The sequence below is a fragment of the Macaca nemestrina genome, chromosome 7, assembly GCF_043159975.1.
Source record: "Macaca nemestrina isolate mMacNem1 chromosome 7, mMacNem.hap1, whole genome shotgun sequence".
Lineage (NCBI taxonomy): Eukaryota > Metazoa > Chordata > Mammalia > Primates > Cercopithecidae > Macaca > Macaca nemestrina.
Window position 1 is genome coordinate 102,857,389 of NC_092131.1, and position 16,684 is coordinate 102,874,072.

General features: G+C 56.0%; 1 protein-coding gene across 1 annotated transcript; it reads left to right on the top strand.

The window, feature by feature from the left end:
- Positions 1-275: 275 nt before the first annotated feature.
- Positions 276-15,093, top strand: LOC105488341 (milk fat globule EGF and factor V/VIII domain containing). Its single transcript, XM_011752291.2, has 8 exons — positions 276-432; positions 3,736-3,867; positions 6,567-6,748; positions 7,168-7,320; positions 8,046-8,190; positions 12,263-12,447; positions 13,946-14,101; positions 14,225-15,093. Exons 1-8 carry the CDS (start codon positions 360-362, stop codon positions 14,360-14,362), a joined length of 1,164 nt encoding a protein of 387 aa, XP_011750593.1. The 5' UTR covers positions 276-359; the 3' UTR covers positions 14,363-15,093.
- The last annotated feature ends 1,591 nt before the right edge of the window (positions 15,094-16,684 follow it).

Consider the following 16,684-nt stretch of genomic DNA (forward strand, 5'->3'; position numbering starts at 1 on the left):
TTTTCAAGTCTAAAAACCTTAAAAACAAAAACAAAAACAAAACTCCTCCTGAACTCTACCCGCCCAGCAGACTCAAGACTCGTGACCCGGCCGTTGGCACGACGCGGGACGCCGGTGTGGCAGTGGCGGAAGAGGCAGATATCGCGGACCACCCCCCTGCCCCCCAATTCCTTTCAAACAATTCCCTCCCAGCCGCTGAGCCCCGCCTCGAGTCCGCCTCTGGCCGGCTTGGGCGGAGCGCAAGGCCAGTGGGAGGTGCTGAGCCGCCTGATTTATTCCGGTCCCAGAGGAGAAGGCGCCAGAACCCCGCGGGGTCTGAGCAGCCCAGCGTTCCCAGTCCAGAGCCCGCGTCCTGCAGCATGCCGCGCCCCTGCCTGCTGGCCGCGCTGTGCGGAGCCCTGCTCTGCGCCCCCAGCCTCCTCGTCGCCCTGGGTGAGTGGAGCGCGCCGCCCTCTGGCCCTCGCCCCTCCTCCCCGCGCCGCTCGCAAGTTTGCCCAGCGCCCTCCCTCCACCTCCACTGTTGACAAACTTAGACAAAGCCCCGGGGACCGGGCCGGGCAGAGGGGCGGCTTCTCCCGCTGCTCCCTGGCGGGACAGGGGGACGCGCCCCTGCCGTCTCTGCGCTGAGGTTTTTGGGCTGGGACTCGGGACATCGGGTGACAGCCCTGCCGCCCCCAGGATGCGGCTTACAGATAATGACAAAGGAATTCGCTGTGTCGGGCCTCTCTTTTCCCTTGTGAAAAATCAGGCCAGGGAACTGCGTTTGACTTTCGAACCCCTTCCACCTGGGAGATTCAAGGACTCTAGTATGGATAAGTCTTCTCTGGATAACTTTGTCCTGGCAACTCCCCGCCAACTCCAATTGGCTGGACAGTTCATTGGATTTTTGCGCTCCCAATTGTTCGTGCCTGGTCACATAAGGGAAGGGCTGGGGAGTCGGTGCAGTGGACGCGGGCCGTAAGTGGGGCCCGGGAGGGGACCCAGAGGCTGCGAGGAACTTGGAAGAGGGCTGCTTGCTGATGGGAGTCTCCTGACTCCCTCCCTCCCGCGGCCTTGGCCGGCTGCTGTATCTTCCCTGGTCCTCCTCCGCCTCCCAGGAGGCCTCCGGCGCCCAGCTGGGCCCCTCGCAGGCTGGACTTGCGGATGCCCCGAGCCATTCACCGTGGAGCGCTGGGAGAGGTCAGGGCCAGGACTCTTTAGGCGGCCCCTCTATCGTTTTCTCATGGGATTGACTGAAGCAAGGCAGGTAACAGCTGAGCCCCAGCCCTACGTCCTGTGATCTGCCTGACCCTTAGGGCTAGAACTTCCAGAGTGCTCCAAGCTCCCAGGAACTTGGGAGCTCCTGGCCCTCCCCAGCCACCGTGAAAGACAGCTGGATCTTCATAGCCCCTTTCTACTCTTCTCTGTACCCCCCAACCTGAACCCTGGCCAAATGTTACTGGAAAGTCCCCGAAAGAGCAGGACTCTGAAGTCCCAAAGATGTTTTTATACAGGGTGATCTGGCCTTTTCCAGAAGGAGGCAACACCATACCTACCTTACATACAGGTAACCTGGCTGGGTAGGGTACATCTTTCACTTTCCCTTTTTCCCACTGGACCGTTTTGCCCTGGAGCAGTGTAGGGAGAGGGCCGGTGCAGTTGGGAGGTAAGAGTCCATTCCCAACCCAAGCCTCTGTCTGTGTCAGTGCTCGCCCCCGCCTGCCAGGTCAGAGGAAGGATTACCTGCTATTTAAAGCCAATGACTAATAGCTCCTTGGGAGCCACTTTAAGCTCCCCAGGCCCTTGGAGGCGGAGCTCTGAGGGCAGATCGCTCATTAATGGTGTTGCTGGAGTGGGATGAACTCTCTGGGGGCTTTGGGATTCCAGGAGGACTCTCCAGCCTTGGATAGGTGACTCTGAAGGGGAGGCAAAAAGATTTCTGTGGTTTTTTTTTTTTTTTTTTTTTTTTTTTGAGACGGAGTCTTGCTGTGACGCCCAGCCTGGAGTGCAGTGGCACAATGTTGGCTCACTACAAGCTTCGTTCCCTGGGTTCATGCCATTCCCCTGCCTCAGCCTCCCAAGTAGCTGGGACTACAGGCCCGTGCTACCACGCCCGGCTAAGTTTTTGTATTTTTAGTAGAGACAGGGTTTCACCGTGTTAGCCAGGATGGTCTCAATCTCCTGACCTCATGATCCGCCCGCCTCAGCCTCCCAAAGTGTTGGGATTACAAGCGAGAGCCACCGCGCCTGGCCAAGGCGAAAAGATTTCTCATGTCTTGCTCCAAATGACAGATTTGGGTGTAGGGTCTCAGGCAGCCCTTCTGGGATGCTGAGGTCGGCTGGAGGACCCTTGTTGGGCCCAGCCAACCCTCCAGAGTCAAGGGATTGAGGACAGGCCCTCCTGTTCCTTCTCTTGTGTTCTCCACCACTGAGGCTGATGGTGCACATCTGTCATATAGGTTCCCATTCAGAAGCCCTGGTGGCCTCTGCAGCCCTTGCCCCCTGGTGGTTCTGAAATCACCCTTTTCACTCCTCTGCCCTGACTTCCTCTCTCACCACGCTCTCCACCTTCACCCTCTTCGGTGGGATTTCTGCATTTCAGCCAGAGGGTCCTGTCTGCAGCTACCAGATGCTCCCCACCCTAGGGGAGCTCAGCGGCATGTCTGCACTTGGACCTTTTCAACCTTCTTCCTCCCACAATTGGAACTGACTTTCCCATGCCCATCTCACACTTGAGAATCTCTGTTTCTTGTTTCTTGTTTTTTGTTTTTTTGTTGTTCCCCCCTGGTGGACAATGGTGAGGAGGGTGAAGGAAGGTTAAAAGCCACTGCTCTGCAGGATGAAAAACTAAACTTGTCATTCTTCAGATCCCTCCCAGTCTGGCCCCAGCCTACCCTTCCAGCTGCATCTAACTGTGCTCCAACATACCACACCCTCTGTGCGCCTGCTTTTCTTGGAACGTTCTTTCCTCATTGCCCAGTCTGGCACCCCCCTTACTTTGTCTTCTAGACCCAGCTCGAATATTCCCTCCTCTGGGAAACTTCCATCTCCCCAGCAGAAATCCTGCCTCCAGTGACGGTTCATGCAGGCTTCTGGAGCGTTGGGCAATGTTCCTCATCTGTGGACTTGCTGGCCTCTTTCCCGTTGGCTTCTTGAGGCCTGAGCTGCATCTGATTTCTCTGTCTCAGGGGCCCAGCATGGTCATTGGCCCTCTCAGTGTTTCCTGGATGATCATTGTGCTGTTCCTGAGTCAGGGCTGCCGCTGGAGGTGACATCTGTGACTCCGACCTATGCCTGAATTGGTGGGCAGAACCTGCTCGGTGGGCCAGAACAATGCTTCCTTCCACTGCCCCTGCCTTAAAGTCCTCATAGGCCTCCTTTGCAATCAGACTGCTGCCAAGAGACCTGCCCTGGACCTTGCCTGCCTCTCCAGACCCCAGCTGCCAGCTCTTCTGCCAGTGGGCAGTGGTCCCCAGCACCATTCCCATTGTCAGCCAGCACTTTTCTGGACACTCCCAGGCCACTTGGAAAGCTGGGCACTTCCCTTACGTGGGCTGATTCGCCTAGACGTGGACTTCCTTGGCTCTAGGCTGACTCAGGCTCCATCCAGCAGCAGACTGGGGAAGAGGGAGAGGAAGAGATAATGGGCTGAGTTTGAGTGGAGGGTCCTTTTGGGCTGGGCCCATCTGCTACTTCTCATCTCTGTCCCCAGCTCCTTCCTGATCACCTGCTCATCTTACCTGTCTCTGTCCCCAGATATCTGTTCCAAAAACCCCTGCCACAATGGTGGTTTATGCAAGGAGATTTCCCAAGAAGTGCGAGGGGACGTCTTCCCCTCATACACCTGTACGTGCCTTGAGGGCTACGCGGGCAGCCACTGTGAGATGAGTGAGTATCTGGGGGTACTTGTTGCCTGTTTCTGGCAGTAGACCCTGAGCCACAGCCCTGGTGGCATAGGCCATGTGCTGGCCTTAGTCCCTCCCTGCCGTCCCCACCCCAGTGGAGGTGTCAAGGCCTCCTCTGGGGAGATGAAGAGAGAGAGACAGAGCCTCAGTTAGACCAAGGGGGTAAAAGGGTCCTGTTGTTTCTTCCTTCTCTCTGCCTGGCCCTCTGTCCTGAGACTGCTGGCCAGGCCTGACGCTGCTGCAGAGGAGTGAGGGCTTGTGGTCACCCTGGAGGTTGTGGGAGTGCTGTTTCTTGAGTCACCATGAGCTAGATACACAGCATTAGGGTTAAGTTGTGAGGATTTTTCTACCGAAGAGGGGAAAACAAACACATTCTTAGTCTTTTGGGGCCCAGGAACTCAGTAAATCAGGCTTGGTTTCAGAGTCTGACAGTTCCTGGCCCAAGTTTGACCTGCGGCCTCATCACAGAGCTCGGGGGGAGGAGGGAGACGTCTGGGCCAGCTGAGCCATCCCCTCGAGGTCAGGTGGTCAGAGGCCCTGCGTGCCGAGAGGGGCCTTGTGTGACCTGCCTGGTTATCCACTTGGCCACAGAATGGCCCTAGGTGGGGTGCCAACAGCAGTTCCCCTGCTGTCCTCCCTCCAGGCCCAGCTGGAGTCCCTTCCACTCAGTGCTCCCGCCCCACCAGGACTCCTCATGGGGTAGGCGGGTCGCCCACATGCGGGCCCGGGGATGGGTGGAGTGGGAGTCCTAGGTTTCTGAATCTAGCAGGTCAGTCGCTGAGCATCTTGGGTAGGGGGCGGGGGACATCTTGCCCTCCTTCAGGGAGATGTGGGGATGGGTTCTGAGGTTTGCTGGCCTCCAGAAGGAGGGGGCAGGTGGCTTGAGCCAGCTGGGTGTGAGCAGGAGCCCTGGGAGAGAGCAGGTCAAGTGTGTAGGATGCCTTTTACCTCCCAAGTGGCCCTGGGGCCTGTGCCTTGGGCCCTGGCCTGAGGCCAGATGTGTTTGAGATCTGGGTGGAAGGGTGTATATATGGTTTGGGGGATGGGTTGCTAAGGCAATCAGAGCCCTGGTGGGGCCGGGTGGGGCCACTAACGAGTGTCCTGGGAGCTGAGGTAACTGTGGGTATGCCTGAGTTGGAATTACCCACCCTGACTTCTAGCTTCTGGGCCTGAGATCTGCCCCAGGCTGGACATGGCTGCACCCAGGAAGAAGGCAGGGGTGACCACACAGCGGAGGAAGCCCTCAGAGGGCCCTTCGTAGCTCTTCCTTGCCTTTTATGTGGTATGTTTCCTTAGAGCCAACAAGGGCCCTGTGGGCCCAAAGAATGCACATTGGACTCCTTCAGGGTGTGAGTATGGTGGGGTATAGGGATTGTCCTGGAGGCAGACTGGGGTCAAATCTCAGCCACTGGCCGAGCTCTGGTCTTGGGGCTCTGGCCTCACTTTGCGCATTCCCCTCCCTGCCAGAGTGCGCTAACACCGAGCTCGTCTGAGCCTGTGATGCTGGAGGAAGAATAGAGCTGTCTGTGGGTTCTCTGCTTGGCAGCTGGAAGGCCCAGGGATATGCTGGGGGATCCCCAGGTGATGAGAGAAGCTTGGCCTGTAGGTGGGCCTCGTAGCTGTCCTGGGTTCCTGGGACCGCACTGCTGGAGTGATGGTGAGGGGGATGGGGCCTCGGCCAAGGGCATGTTCACAGATGGCTAGGTGAGGGCCCACAGGTGGAAGGCACAAAGAGGGAAAGCAGAATGGCATTTGTGCCCCACCTGGAGAACTCCTACTAGTGGGAGTTCTAGAAAACTCCAGGCAGATTAGCTTCTTTCTTTGTTTTTTGTTTTTTTTTGAGACGGAGTCTCGCTCTGTCACCCAGGCTGTAGTGCAGTGGCCGGATCTCAGCTGACTGCAAGCTCCGCCTCCCGGGTTCACGCCATTCTCCTGCCTCAGCCTCCCGAGTAGCTGGGACTACAGGCGCCTGCCACCTCGCCCGGCTAGTTTTTTGTATTTTTTTTAGTAGAGACGGGGTTTCACCGGGTTAACCAGGATGGTCTCGATCTCCTGACCTCATGATCTGCCCGTCTCGGCCTCCCAAAGTGCTGGGATTACAGGCTTGAGCCACTGCGCCCGGCCTGGCTTCTTTCTTTGTGTGCAGTGCTGGTCCTGTTCATTGCCAACCAAGGTAACCCTTCTCCCAAAGCCACCCTTCTGAGGAAGCCAGGGGCTGGCTGAGGATGGCGTCCCTTCCTGGTGGGGGGGGGGCACTGAGGAAGAGGGGGTCACACTGGTATTCTGTGCACCAGACTAATTGCTTCCAGATGCCCTATATGAACGTGGCCACCTCCCACAGCCTGGAGGGGGACTCTATTTTCCATGAGTGCCAATCACGGCCATCCCCAGAGTGCTACCCTGGCTGGGATCCTCTGGCAGCCCTGGGTCCTGGCCTCCCATGACTCTGCCCAACCCCCTTGCCCTCACCACTCCCAGCCACACACCTTTTCTTGGCAGCTTGTCCTGGGCATTGCCTTCATTGTCTTTTTGTAGTCTTTGTTCTGAGAGAGGCTCTGAGGTTCTCCCCGGCCCTGGGGCCTAGGCAGAGGCCACTGAGTCTTATTTTCTTGTCCGTTGGGTCCCAGCTGGGCCCAGGAACCTGCTGGGATAGCCACCTGACTGCCACCTCCCTCCCCTCAGAGTGTGTCGAGCCGCTGGGCATGGAGAATGGGAACATTGCCAACTCACAGATCACCGCCTCATCTGTGCGTGTGACCTTCTTGGGTTTGCAGCATTGGGTCCCGGAGCTGGCCCGCCTGAACCGCGCGGGCATGGTCAATGCCTGGACACCCAGCAGCAATGATGATAACCCCTGGATCCAGGTATGCCTGGGGATGGCCCTGGGGCGGAGCGATGGAGAGGAGGCTCGATGAATGTTCCTGCATTTGGGGGTTACCATGGGAGGGTTCGTCACTGGAGTTCAGGTGGCAAGGTAGCAAGTTCCCACAGGTGAAGTGTCTGTAAGTGGATGGCATCCCTGGGGGAACCCGGTATGGGGTTAGGGTGAAGGGGGAGCGGGCCCCAGGCTGTGGAGGGCTGTGGGTACTCGATGAGGCCTCTAGAGGCCGGGGCAGAAGAAGCAGGCACTTTGTGTGGGTGGTGTGCTCAGCTGCCCCTTCTTTGCTGCCGTTGTTGGGTTGTTCCCCCATCCAGTGCGGAGAGTGAAGGGATGGGTCTGCTTGGATCTTGAGTGGAAAGAACCCAGGAGATAAGGGTGCCATCTCCCCTGCCCTGTGTCCAGGTGAACCTGCTGCGGAGGATGTGGGTAACAGGTGTGGTGACGCAGGGTGCTAGCCGCTTGGCTAGTCATGAGTACCTGAAGGCCTTCAAGGTGGCCTACAGCCTTAATGGACATGAATTCAATTTCATCCATGATGTTAATGAAAAACACAAGGTAGGTCTTGTTGGGGCCTGAAAGAGGGGCTGTGGTCCATACCCCCTGAGGTTCTAGCATTGACTGAGGACCCCCAGTGAGTCCAGAGAACCCTGGGTGATTGGCCATGACATGGGTCTTTGGGTGCATCTTGGCTTCTAGAAATTGGGAAACCCAGACTGTGTCCATGTTCTGTGGTTTACAAGCAATAGTCCCACTTTAGAGATGAGACTAGTGAGACCCAAAATGGTACAGTGACCTGTTGAGGGTGGTAGTGGTGGTGGAGCTGGGTTTCATTCTGAGCCTTCAGGGGTACATGTACAGTTGTGTAGGTTGTACACTGCTCAAGGACATCATTACTAAGCAGGTACCATTCACAGTACAGGCATTATACATTTGTGGAACTCTGTCAGAAAATTGTCATAATAAACTATTTGAGAAAGGAGTGCCTTTTCCTAATTTGCAAAGAGGCACCCTGTAGGTTACAGGTGACCCTGTGTCAACTATAGGGGTTTATGCCCAGGCTCCATGATGATTAAGGAAAGTGAGAGGAGAATCTGTGTGGAGGGGTACGGAGTGACCAAAGGAGAGGCTGCTATGTGAGCCCCTGCTGGCTCTTCCAAGTCCTCTTCACCCTTCCAGCCCCACCTCTGCCTCCCAGGTCTGAAAAGGAAGATGATGTAACCCCAGGGAGGGGGACTGCTCAGATGGACCCCCCTCCCCCAGTCTTGTCCCTTCCCTCCTAGGAGTTTGCGGGTAACTGGAACAAAAATGCGGTGCATGTCAACCTGTTTGAGACCCCTGTGGAGGCTCAGTATGTGAGGTTGTACCCCACGAGCTGCCACACGGCCTGTACTCTGCGCTTTGAGCTACTGGGCTGTGAGTTGGACGGTGAGTGCTGGGGGTGCTGGTAGGGGGGTGCCGGTAGGGGGGCACCGTGGGCCAGTCCTAGGAGGTGGCCCTCCCTGCTGCCTCTTTTCTCAGCCAAACTGAGCTGGGTAGGGCAGCAACAAGGCCCGGGGACCAGGCTTCACTCAGGAAACGCACTCTAGGGACTCACCTGGTCATAGCAGTCCCACCCAGGTGTTTGCTGTCGGCCAACCCATGACCCAGGGCGTTCTGGTTGATAGAGAAAAAGACTTTGATTTTCAAAGTATTTTCACTTCTTCTGGTTGGCTCCTGTCCTGTAGCTTCTAGAACATGTAGCGTTAGGTGTGTTTGGCAGATGTCAGCTTTACGAGGGCAGATAATTTGTCTGTTTTGTTTGCTTCGGTATTCCCAGTGCCTAGAATGGTGTCTGGTTTATAGGGACTCAATAAACACTTGATGAATGAGTGAATGAATGAATGAGGGGCGTGGGGCCCCGATGAATGATTTATTAAGGGTACACATCTGGTAGGTATTAAGACTTGGTCTAGATCTCTGGGCTCCCGGCCCCACCCATCCAGAGCTTTCCTTGCCAAACTCTTAGAGTCTGCACTCCAGAGAAACACAGGGGTTTCTTGGACCATGGGGCTTGGAGCTGGTGCTTCCTGCTGCCTTTTCCAGAGATTCCCAAAGAGGTTTCCAAAGAAATTCCCCAGATGGAGAGCTGGGGGGGGGGGGACCAGAAAGGGACAGCTTTCTGCAGACCCAGGAGACAGCCTTGGCGAGGTTAGGGTGCAGGGTTTGGGCTGACAGACATTGATTGCCTCAGCGCAGCTCAATTCAGCTTTCCTTTTTGAGGGCTGGGTATTTCTCTCTCTTTGCAGCCACAGTGCCACCTGCTGGCCGTCAGTGGAACTGTAAGACCCGCTAAGCGGAGCTGCAGAGTGGAGGTTCTTATCTTACCCACTGGCATTTTTATCTTACCCAGACCTGCCCTCCTGCGCCCCCTCTTTCCCCTCTGTGACACCTCTTCCTGTTGTCTCATTTCAGACACCACCCAAATACCCCTCAGAGCTGAGTTCAGTGCCTGGCTGGGTTTAGTGTTTTTTAGTGTGAACTTGAGTAGGTATGCTTCCTCCACCAGGGGGCCTTTTGAGCCTTACTGTTTCAGTGGGGCGTCTAAGACTGCCTTCTGCTAGAAGGAAATGTAGCCTACTGGGAAAGGACAGAGCCAGGTCTGTGTACCTCTCCCTGGAGTCCCTGCCACTTGCTGTTTTGGCTTGAAGCCTTTGGCCATTAAAGTTGCCTGGATCCAGGCATGGCTGGCCCCTGCTCAGGGCCAAAAGAGGGTGAGCCTTGCAAACCAAGGAAGCCCAGGTACCCTGTCTGCTTCCTTCAGGGTCTGGACCACTCCTCTCCCTATAGGCCTTCCAGTCAGCTGGAGAGTGTTGGTGCATGCGTGCATATATGTGGGTGGGGCTGAGGTCTGGGGGTACCTGGGATTCCACACGGGATTCCTCTTTGCAGGCATGGTGCCTTTGGTGAATTAATTATTTAATTCAATGGATAATTATTAAGATATTGATTAAGCCCCTCCTGGGTACTTGGCTCTAGGGAATGATTGCCTGACCTCATGGAATTTGCATTGTAGCAAGGGAGGCAGACTTGAGGCAAGGAACAGATGACAGAGAGCAGTAACAGCTCTGAAGAAAAGCTAGAGGGTGATGAGATGACCATGACTTGAGGTGAGGGGAGAGAGCAAGACAAAGACTGCTCTGTTGGGAAGGCCTTTGACTGGGGGCCTGAATGATGGAGAGCCAGCCACATGAAAAACTTAAAAAGAGCACTGCAGGCAAGGAATTGGTAAGTGCAAAGGCCCTGGGGCATGTTGAAGGATGGAAGGAAGGCCAGTGGAGCTGGATCCTAGAGACTGAGGGGCAGCTTGGTGGGTGAAGAGCCCCAGGGACCCACAGTGTCATCACCTAGGAGCTTCTTAGATATGCAGACTGAGGCTGGGTGCGGTGGCTGACACCTATAATCCCAGCACTTTGGGAGGCCAAGGCGAGTGGATCATCTGAGGTCAGGAGATCAAGACTAGCCTGGCCAACATGGCAAAATCCTGTCTCTACTAAAAAAATACAAAAATTAGCCGGGCATGATGGCGGGCACCTGTAATTCCAGCTACTAGGGAGGTGGAGGGAGGATAATTGCCTGAACCCAGTCAGGAGGCAGAGGTTGTAGTGAGCCGAGATCATGCCACTGCACTCCAGCCTGGGTGACAGAGCGAGACTGTGTCTCAAAAAAAAAAAAAAAAAAATTACAGACTAAAAGCCCCAGCCTACATTTGCTGAAACAGAATCTTTTTTAAACAAGATCCCCAGGTGATCTGGGAGAATTACTCCCCTAGTATCTTATTTTATAGATGGGGAGACTGACACCCAGAGAGAGGAAGGGACTTCCTAGAGTGATGGAGCTGACAGTTCTGCCCCTTCCCTGGTGCCCCTTCCAACTGTATTTTACCAGGAAGGCTGTCTGACTTCCTGGGGAGGCTGAGTGAGGAGGGTATGAACCGCTAGAAGCAGATGATCTGTAGAGAGGTCTGCATTGAGCACATTGTGCAGAATTGGTGTCCTCTGCAAAGCTGCCCAGGTTTTAGCCTGACTCAGGCCTCTCCTCTTCTGGGACCAAGGGACAACCAGTTCCCAGCCCAGTAGCCTCTCTTTGAGGGGGAAGGTGGTGGTTCCCTGGTGCACCACCATCAGGAGGCGATGGTCCCATCGGCAGGCATTGTCAACACACCCTGGAGGCAAATGTCTTGAGTGGTGAGGGTGCAGGTGTCTGGAGGGCAGTGACATAACTTAGTTGGCTCCCAGATTGCAGGGGGCGCTCCAGTCCCACCGTCCACTCCTGCCTCCCTCAGCTCCCCAGAGGGATAGACACTTGTGGAGTGAGGAGACACCCCCATCATTCTCTTGGGAGTTGTATCTCCTGCCCATCCCCAACTGTTCTATCCATATGCCACGTGCAGATACGAATGCAAGACAGCCCAGCACATTCCTGAGTGTTTGAGGCAGGGCTAAGTGAAACAAAGGCCAGCTTCCCGGGCCAGCCCTCACAGGCCTGTGTGACAGCATGCCCAGAACATCTGAGTGTGCGAAGGCCCTCTGGGAGACACTAAGTCAGGGGGCTTCTGGGGAATGGAAATAGAGATGTTCCTGAGCCCCAGGAGTGGTCTGATTTCTCTAACTGCCAGCTGCTGGCGGGCAGGGGTGTTGTCCTGTTCATCACTGGGTCGCCACCAGGCAGGCCTTCATCATCTAGCTGGGATGTGTGGATGGTGGAGGTGACGTCATAGTGTGACATTAAGCGTTTGTATGTGTCCGGGCACGGTGGCTCAAGCCTGTAATCCGGGCACTTTGGGAGGCCGAGACGGGCAGATCACGAGGTCAGGAGATAGAGACCATCCTGGCTAACATGGTGAAACCCCGTCTCTACTAAAAAAAAAATACAAAAAAAAAAAAAAAAACTAGCCGGGCGCGGTGGCGGGCGCCTGTAGTCCCAGCTACTCGGGAGGTTTTTTTTCTTTTTTTTTTTTGGTGGCAGAAAAAAATGACTGAAGTAAGCACTGAATAAATGAGGTGGTTGTTATTAAAGTTGTCAGTGGCTGTGCCATGGGATGGATGGGAGGCCGAGGCGATGGGGGCAGTGCTGTGAGTCCAGAAGAGGAAGAAATCCTGCCCAAGTGAAGTAGAGCAGGCTTCTTGGAGGAGGTGTCTCCAAAGTCAGGCATTGAAGGAGGGCAGGAGGTGGTGGAGCAGGGGCTTCCCTGGTGCAGAGGGAGAAGGGTGGTGAGTGGGAGGTCTTGGGTGATCTGTGAGGAGCTGAGCCCGGCTGGTTGTGGTGAGGAACTGGTGGGGCCGGCAGTGAGAAGGTCGCACAGTTGGCCCTGCAAGGTGGATGGAGCTGCTTTCTGTTGCTGAAGAGCATGCCAGGGGCTGGTCAGGATCCACAGAGTTCTTTCCGCTTCATCGCCTTGTGCTCCCGCCCCTGGGAGCTGTGGATCCCAGATCCAGATGACAGCCCACCTTGCTGGCAGGATGCTTCAATCCCCTGGGCCTGAAGAATAACAGCATCCCTGACAAGCAGATCACGGCCTCCAGCAGCTACAAGACCTGGGGCTTGCATCTCTTCAGCTGGAACCCCTCCTACGCACGGCTGGACAAGCAGGGCAACTTCAACGCCTGGGTTGCAGGGAGCTACAGTAACGATCAGTGGCTGCAGGTGGGCCAGCCCCTTCTTGGGATTCAGGGCTGGGGTTGGGTGGGATGAGGTGGGACTGCCAGATCTTTGACCTCTCCCCAGCCCAGGCTTCTGCTTCCCAAGAGAGTTCTGGAAAAGCCTTATTTTCCTTTGGCTTTTCTTTCTTCTTCACACCTGTACTCCCTTCTCCTGATCCTGCTTCCACTAAGGTGGAAAAAGGATGTGTGTGTGCGTGTGCGTGTGTGTGTGTGTGCGTGTGTGTGTGCGCGTGCGCGTGCGTGTGTGCGTGCGCGTGTGCGTGTGTGTGTGTGTGTGTGCGTGTGCGTGTGTGTGTGTGTGTGTGTGTGTTTATACACAGGAGGAGAGCTGCTCCATGGGCTGCCACAGGGTTGACAAGGCTCAGCCTGTGGACAGCAGGGCAGAGGCAGAAGAGGGAGACATGACCCAGGCATCTTGGGACCTCTCCCCTGAGCACAGCGTACATATTCTCTGACTCAGTGTCTAAGAAGCCACCATGTGACAGCCCTTGTCTGTCATTGAAACTGGGAAACAAAAGAGAGTCATGGAAAGCCAGAGCTTGTTTTATAGATGAGGAAGCTGAGAGCTGGCAGGACGACGATCTGCCTAGGACCCACTTGCTGGCTGGCAGTGAGTTGGGTTTACACCTGGATGTTGGGGAACTGTGTGTCCAGGTGCAGCTGGCAGGTTCTCCAGGGAGATCAGGGACTGGGGACAGGAGGTCTGTCTCAGGGCCCCATGGAGCACACTGTGGAGCTGGGTTCCGTGAGTTGCTGCCTGCCTGTGGACACCCTCAGGACCAGTGTCGACTGTGGGCAGCGCTGCAGGGAGCCTCTAGAGCAGTTCATGCCCCTCCAGGCTGTGGCCTCTCCTGTCCTTCTTCCCATCACAGCATAGTGCAGGTCTCAGGCAGGGGTGGTTGGTGTTGAGTTGGCCAGGGCCCAGACTCTATGAGCCTTACAGCAGTGAGGTACCGAACACCATGTGTGGCCAAGTAGGTGGTATTATTTATGCCCCCCAAGGCTTTTTTTTTTTTTTTTTTTTCCTGAGACAAAGCCAGGCTGGAGTGCAGGCGCCATCTCGGCTCACTGCAACCTCTGCCTCCCGGGTTCAAGTGGTTCTTCTGACTTGGCCTCCCTAGTAGCTGGAATTTCAAGTGGTTCTTCTGACTCAGCCTCCCTAGTAGCTGGGATTACAGGCACCCGCCATCATGCCCGGCTAATTTTTTGTATTTTTAGTAGAGACAGGGTTTCACCATGTTGGCCAGGCTGGTCTCAAACTCCTGACTTCAGGTGATCCACCCGCCTCGGTCTCCCAAAGTGTTGGGATTATAGGTGTGAGACACCACGTCTGGCCTTATGCCCATTTTATAGCCAAAAAAACTGAGGCTCAACCAAGTAGTTTTTTTTCAAAACTAGAATTCATGCCTCAGTGTGTCTGCCTCTTTTCACCTTACTGGAGATGGTCCAAGCAGAGAAAATGTGGTTGATTTCTTCTGTAGGTGGACCTGGGCTCCCCGAAGGAGGTGACAGGCATCATCACCCAGGGGGCCCGTAACTTTGGCTCCGTCCAGTTTGTGGCATCCTACAAGGTGGCCTACAGTAATGACAGTGTGAACTGGACTGAGTACCAGGACCCCAGGACTGGCAGCAGCAAGGTGGGTGTCTGACCAGCTGCCCACCCTTTGCCATTCCTTTATTACTTCCCTGGGAGTCTGGCCTGGGGCTCTGAGGGGAGGGGGGCTGGCTTGGGGTCCTCCTGACACCCGCTCTGCCTCTAGATCTTCCCTGGCAACTGGGACAACCATTCCCACAAGAAGAACTTGTTTGAGACGCCCATCCTGGCTCGCTATGTGCGTGTCCTGCCTGTAGCCTGGCACAACCGCATCGCCCTGCGCCTGGAGCTGCTGGGCTGTTAGTGACCACTTGCCATCCCCAGGTCCTCCTGCTTTCCATGGGCCCACCACCTCCTGGCTTCTCAGCCCCTTTAAATCACCATGGGACTGGGGACTGGGGAAGGGGAGGGTGTTCAGAGGCAGCACCATCACACAGTCACCATCACACAGTCACCCCTCCCTCCCTCTTCCTCACCCTCCACCTCTCACGGGCCCTGCCCCAACCCCTAAGCCCCATCCCCTAACCCCCGGCCCTCACTGTCCTGTTTTCTTAGGCACTGAGAGATCTGAGTAGGTCTGGGATGGACAGGAAAGGGCAAAGTAGGGCGTGTGGTTTCCCTGCCCCTGTCCAGACCCCCAATCCCAGACGCGTGTGTCTCTGTCTCTCCTAGCCCCTCTCTCACACACCGCATTTCCGTGGTGTCCTCAAGAAAGGCCCAGAAGCGCCAGGCTGGAGATAACAGCCTCTTGCCCATCAGCCCTGCGTCGGCCCTGGGGTACCATGTGGCCACAACTTCTGTTGCCCCCTGTCACCAACACACTTCCCCTTGTCTCCCTGGATACCTCTCTTGCCCCTTGTCCTGAAGCCCAGTGAGACAGAAGGGGGCGGGGTGGGTCTATGGGGAGATAAGGGAGTGAGGTCAGAGGAGGGCATGGGTTGGCAGGGTGGGTGTTTGGGGCCCTCTGTGCTGGCTTTTCACCCCAGAGGACACAGGCAGCTTCCAAAATATATTTATCTTCTTCACGGGAACTCTTGGTGTGGTTCATTATTGTTTCATGGGAATGGGATTTAAATTGCGCTGGTTTCCCCATCCTCCACCTGTGGTCCTCTCTGAGCCCCAGCTTGCTTGCTTGCTTGCTTTTTTTTTTTTCTTTTTTGAGACAGTCTTGCTCTGTTGCCAGGCTGGAGTGCAATAATGTGATCTTGGCTCACTGCAACCTCTGCCTCCCGGTTCAAGCGTTTCTCCTGCCTCAGCCTCCCAAATAGCTGGGACTATAGGTGCATACCACCATGCCCAGCTAATTTTTGTATTTTTAGTAGAGACGGGGTTTCACCATGTTGGCCAGGATGGTCTCAATCTCTCGACCTCGTGATCCACCTGCCTCAGCCTCCCAAAGTGCTGGGATGACAGGCGTGAGCCGCCGTACCCGGCCCCATCTTTCTTTATGTCACCTGCCTGACTACACATAGCTTCATAGCAGGTGGAGGGAGTCAGGACTTCCGGGTCCTCAAAACCTGACTTCCCCTCTTCCCTCTGCTTTCTATCTCCATGCCCATTTGGCCCTGGGCCCCACAGCTGCTGCCTGGTCAGGGGCCCAGTGAGCGCCTGGCAGACGCTGTCTCCTGAATGCTTTTGCTCCCTTCCTGCCAGGAAGACCGGCTGGGGCAGCTGGTTTTCCCCTTCAGCAGTTTCCGTTCTCTCTGCAGCTGGAGTGGTGGGCTGGTGGAACTATTAGACCAGTGAACCTGGGTGCCTTCAGAACTGGAGTTCCTGGGGTGGGTGCAGCGTGGGACTAGAGGAGGGGACCAGGGCTCTGCCAAGTGGGCATGAGGCCTCCTGCCTGAACACACTGGTTCCTGGTAGGCCACTGGTGTGTGTGCTCCAGGGATACCCTCGCTGCCCTCCCCTGTGTGGGGTCATCAAGAAGTGGGGGCGGGCCTTGCAGGCCAGTGTCCTGGCGATCTGGGAGGGTGACTTGCAGGCAGAGGCTTGGCTAGCTTGGGAAGGGGTGTAGGAAAAACCACCCTCTTCATTAAGGTGAACTTTTCCAAACTTTGGGAGCCGAGCTGTGCTCTGCAGGCAGGGGGTGCCTCTGAGCAGCAGGAGGTGAGGCCGCAGGGCTGCCAAAGGGAGGGCGTGGCTTTGCTGGAACCACATCAGGGAAATGCGTCTGGAAGTGGTTCCTTTCTGAGACCTGCCGTTGCTGGGCTCCTGGGCCTAGCAGGGTCTGAATAAAAGGCCCAGGCAGTGGTCTTCATAGGAATTGAGGATGGGGGACTCCCTTCCCCTGGGGTTCCCTTGGCCTACTGCTTCCTGTTTCAGAGCTCTCTTCTGTGGAGTGGTGTGGATTGGGTTTAGAGCCAAGTCTTTCCGGGTGCTTTTGAGCCTCAGGACTCCCGGGGGAGTTTCCTGCCCTGAACCCCTGTTCCAGCCTGCCCCTGGGATGAGCAGACAGTGGGAGAAGCATCACTGCTCTGGGATGGGTTGGCCACAGCCTTCTAAAAGTCCCCCTCCTGGGACCCTGGAGCGGAGTTCCCTCACTCCTGACCCCCTCCTTCCTTTCTTGTCTTCTCTCCCTCAGCAGTGTCTTCCATTTGCCCAGCTTTTACCATCACCCCTACAC